Below are 14,308 nucleotides of genomic sequence, written 5' to 3'. Positions count from 1 at the left end.
AAAGGATTTGAACATCAGACATCTTTGACTTTGTTCTATATTCAGGACATTGCCACAGTGGACCTTGGAGTTGCTGATCCTGGAGTCAGGAAAACTAGTTAGGTTGTTTTAATCCACACAATCCATAATGGAATCCTGAACCTATGGTAAGATAATGGTAGTCCAAAGGAGGGAACCAAATTCAACAGTTAGAATAGTAGAGCAAAACGGGGATAGGAACATAACAGAAGCATGATGAACAGGCCCGCAGTGTCAGATGACTCTGAGCTCAGATGACTCTCAGCAGCAGAGGCTGGAGATGCCATTAATTACAATAGGGAACACAGGAATAGGTGAAGGAGGAAGACAGAGATACTTTATTTGGAAAAAATCCCTTGGCAATATGATGACAGAGTATAGCTTATTGAAGTTCCATCTGGTAGAACTGTATTTAGGAAACAGTAGAACAGTATTTAGGAACAAAGTTTTTTGTTGTCACCGAAGGGTACCCGTAATGAGATTTCCATCTGTAGAAAAGCATGAAGATTTGGATGTCCGTAGCTCTCTCATGAGTTATTTCAGATTCTGTATATTAGAGAATGTATTTCTTCTTGCCTATTTTCCAAATATACCAGAAAAACTCTAAGAATTCAGACTTCTCTTGCCATGCTTTCTTTGTATCTAGTATTAGGCCCTCATAACCTAAATATACTCCAGTTTTAATCACATTTTGGAAAATACAAATGGGTTCTATATTTTATTAAGTTAAAAGCCCAATCTTAGTGGGAGCCTGTTGGAATTAAAAATGTTGGCATGGTTACTGCCTCTAAGTGATTTTTCTGTTGACTCAATCTCCCTCCCCACAGCCTGATATAGGACAGTTTGATTACAAACATACTTTGCCCACTGAATCAGAGACAACACTACAGTGGTTATCTAGTTATGAGTCAGAAGTTACAAATCTCAAAACCCTCTAGAAAGAAGTAGGACAAGAAAGTAGCCCAATAACCAAAATTGGGATTACTAATTCCATTTAAATTCGCTATTTTGATTATAAGCAAAGCATCTGGCATAATGTGAAATAAGGGAACTGGAATATTCTCATGAGTCTTGTTATTGGATAACTACTTTTAATGTAGAAAATTTGAACAACTTTAGTTGAGTATGATAAAAGAATGAAAACTATTTCTTATTTATCACCACTGACAACAGAATATGGCAAAAAGCAAAATGTGGAGATTCCAAGCTCAGCCCTATTGTAATACCTTGAATGGATCTCTTTAACTTTGTTGGGCTGACTTCCTCTTAGGCTCATTGATTCACTGGAAAGGATTCACAATATTAAAAAAAAAAAAAAATCTTTTAAGACAGCAAAAGGAAAAGGCAAATGAGGGGAAAGTCCAGAAGACACCAGGCATAAGCTTGCATCTTGCTTCCTCTCCCAGTATAGTCATATGGACATACCCCCAGCAGTGATGTGTGACAACACTTGCAGAGTGTTGCCAACTAGGAAAGCTCACTTGAGCCTTGGTGCTCAGGGTTTTTATTGGGAGCCAGTCACGTAGACATGAATTACATGAATGACTGTCCTCATCACCAACTCTGACTTAGGCCTCCTAGAGTATAGTCATAGCCACCATAAGTCACATTGTTAGCATAAACCATCCCATCAAATTGGTATCGTGTGTTCAAAGGGTTCAGAACTTATTCCAGGAGCTGGCCAATGGCCAGTCCTGAAAATACACCTTTTTCAATTATGTGCAGAGTTTGAGCAGCCCAGGCCTGCTGAGTTAACCCTTTCCTACATTGGTACAGAATTACATAATAGCTTAAGTCTCTTACAATTCTAATGTTTTAATGGATTACCTCCTTTCATAAATCGTAAAGAATTAAATGCTTTATTTCATCTATGAGATGGATTGGATAATTTTAATCATTTGAAAGATTAAAGAAATAAATCATACTAATGCTAGAAAATTCAAGTTGGACTGAATGTCTAAGAATGAAAGAAGGTGTCTTACACAAGTCAACACAGAGCCCTGCTTACTGATGAATAAACTTGCAAATGAATAAAATCCTAAAATTCAGTGTAAGGAAATATAAGGAAAAGAAACTACTTCTGCCCAGTTTCAGAAGCTTACTTAGCGTTTGGTTAGTAAATTACTGATTTTTTTTTTATTTCCCTTGCATTGGTGATAAATTTGAACTTTTTTTTTAACGAAAATCCTTTATAGGATTTCTCTACAGTTGACTAAAATTGCTCAAGTTTGATTTGTCTAATTTAGTATGAGTCTCTCTTGCACTCATTTTAAAAGTTGTTTGGTATTGTGGTATTCCATATTTGGTATACCAAATGTATTCTATATTTCTCACCTTTAATGTAACCTTGGTATCTTTATTTTCCTATTTATCCTTGATAGTTTTCTAGTTGAGAACAGCTTTGTGTTTTTGCTACTTGTGGGTGTTTTTGTTTTTTTGTTCTTTTTGTTTTTTTTGTTTTGGTTACTTATGTGTTTTCTCGTATTTATTGGATTTTAAAATGTTAAAAAATTTTGTTTCCTAAACTGAAATGTATCTAGGTATTTTTCCCATGTCCATAATGTATGTGTATAAAATTTGCAAATTACCATATGAAATAATGCATTTTGTTCTACTTTTGAAATTGTTGCATATTTGAGATGGGTATATTCATTTTAAAATAGAGAAAAACCTTTCTAAAACTTAGAATATTTTTATCTGAAAAAAGGCTTTGAAAGTAATTCTGTATAAAAAGAAAACTAATTGTTCTTATCAAGCTAGTCATTTTATTTAGAATAATTTGTATTAGAATATAATGTTCAAAATAAATCCATAAGACAGATATACCCTATTAATTATGTTAAGACTTTCTAATGTTTTTTCCTCTATTTTGAGCTTTCTTGAATGTTGTATGAAAGTCTTCTGTTAGTAGAACGTTTTTATTTTTCCGTATCTTACAAGTCCTGCTATGTCTCATTTCACTTTTCTTTACCTGAATTATTCCTCTGATGCATGATGTCAACTCCTCCCTTCTAATTGTTCCTCTTTGCCTCATATCTTGGTGAAGTCCTTTATTTTTAGCCTTTTTGAAATACTGTGTTTTTTGTGTGCCATATATATATAGCATAGACTTAGATTTTGCTCTTTGATCCATTCTGGACATCTTTTTCTTCTAGTAGGTACATTAAACTAATTCATATTAAATTCTATTCCTTATATTTGCTCTGAATTCCATCATACTATTTTACATTCTAATTATTGGGTATTTTATGTTGCATTTATTGTGTTTTTCTACTAAATGTCCTTTTTTTTTTGCAATTTTTAAGAAGTTTTTTGTATTTAGAAAGATATTTTTATTTCCTGATTATCTTTGTGTTTATATATTTAATTGTGCCCTTACTTTCCCATTATCTAACATAATATTTTACTTTCCAGTCCATTTTAAATGCTGTCCTTTGGCTCCAGTCTATTATATAAACAATAGTCAAATATTTTATTCTCTCCCTTTCTCCCCTATTTTTTCAGTTGCATTTTTTTTACTTAGTCAAAATATTTAAAGTTTACATTCAGTTCTTTATCCAGTGCCCCCACATTCGTTTTCATTCTAGCTCTGCAAATATGTATTCATCATCAGTCCTTTTACCTGAGTTACTTCTTTTTGCCTGAGGCTCCTCCTCCAGAAGATTGCCCCAAAGGGGCACATGTGTCCAATATTCCCTGAATTTTTGCAGGGTGAAAACTTCTCTCTATAGACTTGATAATTGTTGAACGGCTTAACTAGGTATAAAATCCTTGTCTTGTATTTATCTTAAAAATGCTACTCCAGACTTGCTTTGTATATTATTCTTGATGTCTTTGATAACAGCCTTATTTTCATGATCTCAGGTTCATGAGACTGAGCCTTGGGTAGAGCCCCACACTCAGCAGAAAGTCTACTTCCGATTCTCTCCCTCTCCCTCTGCTCCCTCCCACCCACTCTCCCCTGAGTATAGAGTTCTACCCAGGGCTTAGTCTCATGACTCTGGGATCATGACCTAAGCTGAAATCAAATCATACTCAACGGACTGACTCACCCAAGCACCCCTCAGATAAAATATTTTTATTTACATTTTCTGTTTTCCTTTACCTGAATTTTTATATGAATTCATTTGGTGTTTTTTTGTTTGTTTGTTTTTAATACTCACCATTTGGTAGTCAGGGTCCACCTCATGTAATTTTGGCAAAGGGTATTTTTTTTTTAACAGGTGTTGATAAGGAGGAATTGATTTACATGTCTTTTCTTTTGTCTTCATAGGGCCCTTAATTTCTCTCTTTCTTCTTTACCTTCATCATTATATATGAAAGGAGAGGCACAACCCCCATTTATGATTCTCCCCAGAGCCTACTTCTTGAGGCCATATGCTTTTTCAGAACCACTTGCTTTCAAGCCCTTCTCAATGTTCAGTGCTATGAATTACCAAGTCTCAGACTTAAATCCACTTTGACTCTTTGTGGTAGTTTCTGCTTTCTCATGATGCTTTTTGTCTTCACTTATATATGTCCTTCACTCCACTCACCTTTTTATTTTCCCAGCATCTTAATCTTCTATTCCCTAGCTTTCAGTATGTGCAAGCTTGCAATTCAGGGAGTGCTCTGTTGAATTGGTATTAGTTTCTCAACTTGGAGATATTTTGAAATTTATTGTATCCTCTGTCTCCCAATAATGATGAAGGCTTGGTTCATGTAGTCCTTGTTGAATTTATTCTTTCGGAGGGAGTATGTGGATGGGTTGAAATGTAAGCAACGTTATCCTCTGTATGTATTATGTTCATACACAATAACATTTAACTGATTTTTTCTTGAGATTGATTTTTTTACTTACAGAGTAGAAAAAGATACAGCCAGCCAACAAAAAATTTTGGATTTTTTTAAGCTATAAATAGTTTTACTGACTTTAAACTGACAGGGAAGCCATCTTTCAAATTAGTTCATCAGTTTCTAAAGACATATTATATACACACACACACTTAAAAGAATCTATTATTTTTGTGCTCTTTATATAGATTTGTTTTACATACACATTTTTTTACAGTTGTGTTAGTGTATATATGAAATAAAATTGAGTATTCTCAAGAACTGCACTTTCTGATCTTTTTGGCATTGGACCATTATTATCAGTGTTTCTTTTTTTTTCCCCCATTCTACTCTTTTTCCAAAAGTATGGTATAGGTCTTTACTACAGAGTATGTGGCAATTTTTCAGGAGTTACACAAATCAATATGTATAAAGGTAATTGCTCCATTCTTATTTATAAAAAGATTTTAAAAATCAGAAAATATATTAATGTCCATATATTAATTTGGTCAAACAAATAAGGGCAGTGATGTAACAGAATGAAAAGAAAATGGTTAGACATTTGCCATGTCATTAAATGATAAAACTAGTTTACGAAATGCAATGGTCTGCTTTTAAAGATTGATTGATGGGTTAATTTGAGAGAGAGAGCATGCGAGTGTACAGAGTGTACAGTGGGGAAAGGGAGAGAGAAAGATGCAGACTTCCCACTAAGCGTGGAGTCCCAGGCAGGGCTCCATCTCATGACCCTGAGATCATGACCTGCGCTGAAGTCAAGACTTGGAGGCTAAACAAATTGAACCACCCAGGCACTCTAGTCCTATTTTTGTTTAAAATATAATTTAGGGGCACCTGGGTGGCATAGTTGGTTAAAGCCTCTGACTCTTGGTTTTGACTCAGGTCATTATCTCAGGCTCCTGAAATCAAGCCCTGCATTGAGCTCTGTGCTCAGTGTGGAGTCTGCTTCAGACTCTCAATCTCTCTCTCTCTCTCTCTCTCTCTCTCTCTCTCTCTCTCTCTCTCTCAAATAAATAGGTAAATCTGAAAAATATGTATATAATTCAAATAATTTTATAGAATAATACCTGTATAGTTTTTACCATATCACACTTCTCTTACTGTCACTCAATATTGTTTTAAAACTATCTGATTTTATTTAGCTTTCCTCCAAATACTATAAAAAATTGCGAAAATGTTCATTGTATTTTTTCATGCACAGTAGAATAACTTGATAACTGCTACAAGAAATTTCATTTTTGTATGATCTAAAGTCATCATTCCTTAATGAAATGTATATCAAACTTAATTCTCTTTAAAACGTAGGTGTACAGTAAAATTATAACAATGTAAATATTGCTAGTAATTTTATTTTTTCTCTGCTTTTCTGATTTTTAATTTTCTAAAGTAAATTTGGATTAATGCCTTGTATAACATAAAAGTATTTTGTAGCTTAGATTTTTTAATCATTAATTAAAATTAGGTATTTCTCTATAATCTTTACACTTCTCTATAGAATGATGTAATTGCTATTGTCCTGAAATGTCATTAAAATAGGTAATAATTTCTTTGAACTTTAGAAGTCTGAAATTAATATTTTGAGTTATTTCAATCTTATTTCAATTAAAGAACTGTTGTTAAGCTGGAGATTTTATAGCACGTGGAATTATCTGGCTTCCATGAAATGAGTGTAATTAGCATTAGCTCTTAAATTCATTTTGCTGTGGTTTTTCATAGCATGATACTCTGTTAGGAGTTATTCTCCTCTAAATATTAAGAACTTATTTAATATCAGATTACTTAAATAACACAAAACTTGGAAAGAAATGTACCTCATAATAATGAGTGATGCTTTAAAATTAGACTCATAACTGGGGAGCCTGGGTGGCTCAGTCAGTTAAGCATCCTACTCTTGATTTCAGCTCAGATCGTGATCTCAAGGTCATGAGATCCAGCCTTACATCAAGCTCTGGTGTGGGATTGAGCCTGCTTAAGATTCTTTCTCTTCTCTCTCTCCCTCCCGCCCTCACCCAAAAAAAGTAAATTAGACTTATAATCAAAATTCCTCTTTTTTTTTTTTTTTTTACAGGAATTGAAACCTGATATAGTAACTAAATCTGCTCTTGGTGATGATATCAACTTTGAAAAAGTCTGCAAAAAGGTATATTCTGCAATGGATTGTCTTTGTTTTAAGAAAAGTTGCTTATTTATGTGGTTGACTTACTTTTCCTTGTCACCATTTTCCTTGAAGAAAAAACTTACCAATAAGCCAGTTACTATTAGTATATAATGATTTTTCCCTACTTGAGTTCCATTATTGCCACCAAAATAATATTTCTTATGGTGATTTATGAATTTTGCTTTACTTCTGATATCATACCTTCATGGTCCTTAAAGGCATGCTGAACTTAAGGTGGCATTTATGTGTTAGATAACAATTAGTCTGTTAATCTTACTAATCAGGACAAAGATTATTTTTCTTTTTTCCAAATAATTTTTATGACTCATTTAATCTCTTTTATTTACTACCCCGTGAAAAATTTGTTTTTACCCCCATTTACAAATGAAAAAAACAAAGGTCAGAACGAATAAAGTGAGCTGAGTACAGTATACCACTGTTAAATGGGACTTTCACTCAGTTCTCCTGCTCCTTACTATTTCCCCTTTTTCATTTTTGCCCGCTTTGCTAATGTTTACATGAGACATTTCCAGCCTGAGAACAGATTTTGCATTAACAGATGTTTCTGTGTTGTTTTCTGTTTTCTCTTCCATTGGCATTTGCTCTAATGTATATTATTTCATGTTTCTTACTTTTATGTCCACTTTGTTCTTTTGCTAGTTTTTTAATGTGGAAGCTTTGGTTAGCAGTTTTAGACCTTTCTTCTTTTATAACAAGCATTTGGTGTTACAGAGATGCCTTTTTTAAGCATTCCTTTAGCTGCACCCTTAAATTTAATATGTAGTTATTTTCCTTGAGTTCACAGTGTTTCAAATTTCCTTTGAAACTTATATTAATTTTGAACAGTTAGAGGGTCTCCCAGGTATCTCTTCAGTACTCTTTCCTTTATGATCTATGAGCAGACTTTTTATGATTTTTATTTGTGGTCCAGAATATGGCTTATCTTGGTGAATATTTCATATGCACTTGAAAACAGTCGTTTTCTCTGGGAATTAGTTTCCTAAAAATGTCAAGTAGGTCACATTAACTATTGGTGTTGCTCAGGTGATTTATGTCTTTACTGATTTTCTGTCCACTTGTTTTATTACCCAGAGTCGTATGTTGGAATCTCCAACTATAGATGTCAGTTTGCCTCTTCTGGCCCTTAGGAAGAAATGTTCTGTTTATATAGACTAGCAGTGACTTTCCTGCAAGTAATATGAGACATGCTAAATTTTAAAGCATTTTTAGGAAAGGCAGAATATGAAAGTTTTTTGTTTGTTTGAGGGGAGAGAGAATTTTTTTGTTGTCATTGTCCTGATAAGAGCAACACTAAATCTATGAAGACGATTTTACAACAGGCTTTTATTTTGTAGTAGCATAATTTTACAGTAAATATTCTTATTTCATAGAATTTTTTCACAAAGAGAGGTAAAAAATTATTATAGTTTTAAATTAAACTGTGGTTTGGTCTGTATCTCAGAAAAAATAATGATGTTAAATAGAGTAGTGGTAATTGAATAAAAATGTTATAGAATTTATTTTTGTTTTCTCTTGAGAGCTTAAAAAAATAATCATTTTCCAGAATAAATTTTTTGAGCTTTCTGGTAGCTGAATTCTAAAAGTATTCATTAATGTTTAATTTACAGTGAAAGTAAAAAGGATCTTCTCTGCTAGATTCTTTTCACTTTGGAAAACTAATATTAGTATATGTGTAATATTTGTAAAATCAGTTTCTTATCCTCTTCTATTTACAACCCTTCATTCAACTTCATACAGTGTGTGAAATGTCATTTATCAAAAAAAAAATGAGGCAACAAACTTCTATATTAGCTTATTGTTATTTTGTATTAATAAATTCACTTGCATATGACAAGATTTGTAGTCATGAAATTATTTAAAAATTTACTTATTTTAGAGAGCATGTTTGTGCATGAGTGGGGGGGGGGTGAGCAGAGGGACAAGCAGACTCCCTGCTGAGCACAGAGCCCAGAAGTGGCCATGGTGCTAGATCTCACAACCCTGAGGTCATGACCTAAGCTGAAATCAGGAGTCAGATGCTTAACTGACTGAGCCACCCAAGTGCTCCTGTAGTCATGAGATTCACTACTAAATCAGATAAAAAGCTTAGGATCTCACTGTCAAGGGTCAGGTGAAATCTGATTACATTTCTGCTCTGTTTATACCTTCCTCCAAAAAAAAGGAAAGAAGGGAAAATGTAGAGGGAGGAAGAAGAAACATATATTTCATCCAAGTTCTTGATAGAACCCTGGAGGGATTTAAAGCCAAGGGAAACTGCCCTGCTTAAGACATCATTTCAGGTTCCTCCCAAGCTATTTAATTTCACCTATTTTGTTAGTGTTTTATTCCATTTGCAATATTCTTCCATTGGATTCAAGTTCTTCTGTTTGAAAATCTGTTAATAAATTAAACCTCTAAAAATGAGGCAGGCAGCACTGTTGTGGAGAGAGCATTGATTGTTCTTCAGTCCTAGGTAGTGAGCTCAGTGGAAGGTAACCTCACGGGAATGAAGTCCGATACATAAAGCTCTGCACATTTGAGGTTATCTGACCATCATAGCAGAGCAAACTAATTTATGTAATATCTTACAGCTTGCACAATTCTTCCATATCACTCTTATCTCAATTGATCTTACAACAGTGATCTCATGTAGAAAGCATTCAGCTGCACACGTGCACCCACGTGTGTGTGTGTGTGTGTGTGTGTGTATGTGTGTGTGTAGTAATAGTAGTGTCTTCATTTTTCAAATGCAGAAAAGGGGTAGAAGGGTTAAGTAGGCAGTATATGATGAAAGTTTAAAGCTAGAGAGTTGAAGGATGAAAATTTTGACATTTTCAGAGAGCTGGTGCCAGGATTTCAGGAGCTTCTCAATTCAAAACATATGTTGCATGCAAAGCAATCAGCAAGGCAGTGTGGAAGAAAGGAAGGGAATAGGAAACAGTATTTTCTAGAGGAATATATAATCTACTAAGGAGTTAAAAAAACAGGTATATTAAGTACAGGATAAGGGGAAGCAAATTATTATCTGTTACCATCTGTTAACAGTTGCTGACTCATTAGGTGCTTTATATATGTTAGCTTTCTCAGGAAAGATGATAACTCCATTTAACGAAGGGACAAATGGGCCTGGAAAGGTAAAAATATACCTGTTGTCAGTCCTTAGCAGATGGCAGGTCCAAGGTCTAAACCCTGGTCTCTGCCTACAAAATAAAAGTTCAGGAGAAAAAGTTTGGTATGGGTCCTATTTGCAAGACTACATTTTAGAATCATGGTGTCCCAGGGATTGTTAGAGTTAAACAAATGCAGAAAGGTCTCCTCTTGTATTCAGTGTGGACTCTAAGCCTTAGGATTGCTACAGTTCTTCTGTTCCAGCTGAATGGACTGTTCCTTATTACCCCCCTACATATTTTTAATAAATGCAAAGAATATAACTTCAGGTGAAACCTGGAAATGAAGTCTAATTAATATTATTAAGAATATTGCTAATCAGCATTCTACCTCTGCCAGTTCACTCAGTTTGTTATAGGCAGCATTTCGCAAGAATGAACGTTGCATGTAAGAGAGCTTTTTCATTTTTAGACTCTTGTTTATATTCACATGTACATTCTCAAAATTCCTTTCAGAATTGAACACCAAATGCTTGTGTTCATAATAAATACCCATATGCCAAAATAAAATTTTTCCATAAAAAGATGAGGTGTTTTCCCCTTTTTTATTGAATTTATTTGAAATGGAAGAAACTGGAGGTGTGTGAAAACCGCAGTTTCCTGAGAATTTTCCATGGCAAATGTTGTGTCAACATTAAATAAGGAAAGCTGTGGTTCCTTCATACCCTCTAATATTATGAAGTCTTTCTTCATGCAGGTGTAAAAACTGTTCATAGAGAATACTTAGCCTTTTAAGCTTCAAAATAAGTTTGTGTACATTTAAGGTATACGACTGTATTCGAATTTCTTCTGTAAACCTCCATAACATTTTTCATCTCTTCAGTGAAATTTATCACATTCTGTCTTGGATGAATTAGTTGTTCATTTGTCTTAACCTTTAATATTAAAGCAAGATTGTGAGCCTCAAAAGATGGTGTTTGTGTCCTTATGTGTATGATCATGCCTTCACATATTGAGGCATGCTTATATAAGTATAAATATAAGTAAACATATGAGGAGGGATAAAGCAAGTGAGGAAGGAAGATGGACGGTAGTGAAATAAGAGATAAAGGATTTGAAAGGTCTCCTAACAGGTCCTTCCCTGCTTAATCCAGCAAGTTCTTCCCCTTAGCTCAGGGACTTTAGCCAAAGCTTTGAACCTTTGCCTACTTACTTTACAAGCCTCTTTTTTATGCTTATATTTAATTTCTATCCAAAAAGATTTGATGGGGGCTTGAAAATGTCAGAAAATGAGTGAAAGTTATCTCAAGTGGTTTAGAATAAAACTGAGAATACTAGACTGAATTAAAAAACCTGACTGTGAGTTCCTAACTGGCTAAGTAATCTTGAAATCAAATCAACACTGTTAGTCTAATTATTGGATAAAATAAGTGATCTATATTTCCTGTACCTCTTGTTAAAATTAGAATTCAAAAATGCATTGAATGATTTCAAATTGCTTTGTTAACAATAAGATTAAACAGGAGTTTAAAATGTTAAATTTGACATTTTTTACTTAGGAGAAATAAAATTTAAATGATTGCTGTCATTTTTAAAATGTGATCATTTTAACTAAGACTTTATTTAAATCAAACATTTTAAGAAATACCATGTGTCCCTTTTTTTATTGGTCTTTGAAGAATGAAAGCTGAAATCCTTAATATTTATAAAACGTGCACCTATGCATATGCCATTAACAATTTTTCCATTTGCAGTTTTTCCCCATTAGAATATTTTTTCTACTCCCCAAATCATAAGCTACTCAGATTTGCAAATTAACAGGTCATCAAGAACATATATAAATTAATTAAAAACAACTAACAACCAAAGGTAAGGAAGTTTGAAGTACTAACTATACCTTAAGGAGATCCATACAATGTAATCTCTTTGCAAAGCTTGCTGGTTAGCAAAGGGAAGAGGCTTAAATTTCTAGGAGTTTCTGCAGTCTAACCAGTGTTGTTTTGCCATTCATGCAGTTCACTTACTGTCTGGCTCTTGTTGTTGTTTTTTTTTCCCCTTCATTTCTCTAATAAACCCTTCCAGATCCCACATTCTGGTAATGCATTTTTGATGCCCTTCAAAGGCCTAATTGCATCAGATGTAAAAATGCCAGGCCTTACCTTCTCAGTGTTGTTTTGTTTTGCCAAAAAAAAAATTAAATGTTTTGTGCACCCTCACATACTCAGCAAGAGTTTTATGGCATTTCTACACTGCATTATCTTTTGATGTTTAAGTATTCTTAAATAACTGACATTTTCATATTTCAGTATAACAAGAGTAGTTTGTTCTCTAAGATATTTGGTGATGATATTATGTAGCCAACTTTAACAAAATTGCCCATTTATAAAACTTAGAAGCAATAGGACATACTAAAATGTGTATTCGCAAATATTATGGTACAAAGTAGGTTTATCACATACCTACAAGACCACATTATTGATAAGTAGATTTCCAGTTAAATGAATGAGAAGTTGAGAAGCTATTTCTTTTCTTTTCGCCTAAAGATGCTGATACATTAACTTCAAATATTTTGGTAAAAATTTTTGTATTTTTTTATTCTAGCTTTATTGAGATATAATTGACATATAACAAACACTGTATAGGTTTAAGTTATACAACTTGAAGGTTTGATATGCATATATATTATGAAAAATTACCATAAGATGGTTAATTATCATGTCCGTCACCTTATGTAATTAACAGTTTTGTGTGTGTTGCATGCATTTAAGATTTACTCCTTTAGAAACTTTAAAGTGAAATAAAAAAAGAAACTTTAAAGTGTATAATGTTGTTGTCTGTAACCACCAGCTAAATATCAGATCTGTAGAACTTACTCATCTTTTAATTGGAAGTTTATACCCTTTGACCAAAATCTCCCTGTTTCCTCCATTGCCACCACAAGTCTGTGGTAACCAACAGTCTGTTATTGCCTCTGTAAGTTTCTTTTTTTAAGATTCCACATATAAGTTATACTATGCAGCCTTTGTCTTTCTCTGTATGATTTCTTTCACTCGTTGTAATGCCTACCAGGTTCATCCATATTGTTGTAGATAGAAGGATTTTCTTCTTTCTCATAACTAAATAATATTCCATTTTGTGTAGATAGATGTATATATAGATATCTCATTTCTGTATATATACATCTATCTACACATACACACCATGTTTTCTGTATTCATTTCATTTGTCAGTGGACTCTTGGTTGTTTCCTTGTCTTGGTTGTCATGACTGATACTTCAGTGAATACAGTATCTCTTTGAGATAGTGATTTCATTTGCTTCAAGTGTATAGCTGGAGTGGGATTGCTGGATCATATGGTAGCTCTAGTACTAATTTGTTGAGGAACCTCATCTGTTTTCCCTAGTGTCTGTACCAGTTTGCATTCTTACCAGCAGTGCTCCAGGGTTCCCTTTTCTCCACAGACTTGCCAGCACTTATTAGTTCTTTTTTTTTTTTTTTTTTTTTTTTTGATACTGACCATTCTGACAAGTGTGAAGTGATATCTCATTGTGGTTTTGATTTACATTTCCCCCAGTGATTATTAGTGTTGAGCTTCTTTTCATGTACCTCTCGGCTACTTTTTCTTTGGAAAAATATTTGTTCAAGTCCTCTGCCCATTTTTTAGTCAGATTTTTATTTTATTTATTTACTGTTGCATTGTATGAGTTCCTTCCATACTATGGATATTAGCCCCTTGTCTGAGATACAGTTTGCAAACATTTTCTCTGATACTGTAGATTGCCTTTTCATTTTGTTGATTGTTTCTTTTGTTTTGCAGTAAATTTGTAGTTTGATGTAGCCCCACTTGTTTATTTTTGCTTTTGTTGCTTGGGCTGTTGATGTCACATCCAAAAACTCATTGCCAAGACCAGAGTCAAGGTAGTTTTTTCCGTACGTGTTCCTAGGAGTCTTGACAGTCTCAGGTTTCACATTTAAGTCTTTTTAGTCCAATTCAAGTTAATTTTTATGAGTCGTGTAAGATATGGGTCTAATTTCATTCTTTAGCATATGAATATCCAGTTTTTCCTTATCATTTTTTGAAAAGACTGTCTTTTCCCCTGTCAGGTATTCTTGGCTTTCTTGTCAAATAGCAATTTACTGTATGTACATTCTCAGTTCTCTTCCATTGCTATATGTATCTGTTTTAATGTCAGTG

The 14,308-nt window shown here is 33.6% G+C and overlaps 1 protein-coding gene across 2 annotated transcripts in view; it reads left to right on the top strand.

The window, feature by feature from the left end:
* The window catches only part of SRFBP1 (serum response factor binding protein 1), a 66,546-nt gene that overhangs the window by 32,944 nt on the left and 19,294 nt on the right, over nucleotides 1-14,308 (top strand). For both annotated transcript variants that reach the window (XR_011995595.1, XM_025986444.2), the window contains exon 4: nucleotides 6,917-6,988. Coding sequence is in view for 1 of the 2 variants with exons in the window: in XM_025986444.2 (XP_025842229.1) it covers nucleotides 6,917-6,988 (72 nt within the window). In the remaining variant the exon portion in view is untranslated. The remainder of the gene's footprint in view (nucleotides 1-6,916; nucleotides 6,989-14,308) is intronic.

Source organism: Vulpes vulpes, chromosome 12 (assembly GCF_048418805.1).
Source record: "Vulpes vulpes isolate BD-2025 chromosome 12, VulVul3, whole genome shotgun sequence".
NCBI lineage: Eukaryota > Metazoa > Chordata > Mammalia > Carnivora > Canidae > Vulpes > Vulpes vulpes.
Note: the sequence above shows the minus strand (reverse complement) of the source record. Positions and strands in the feature narration are given on the sequence as shown.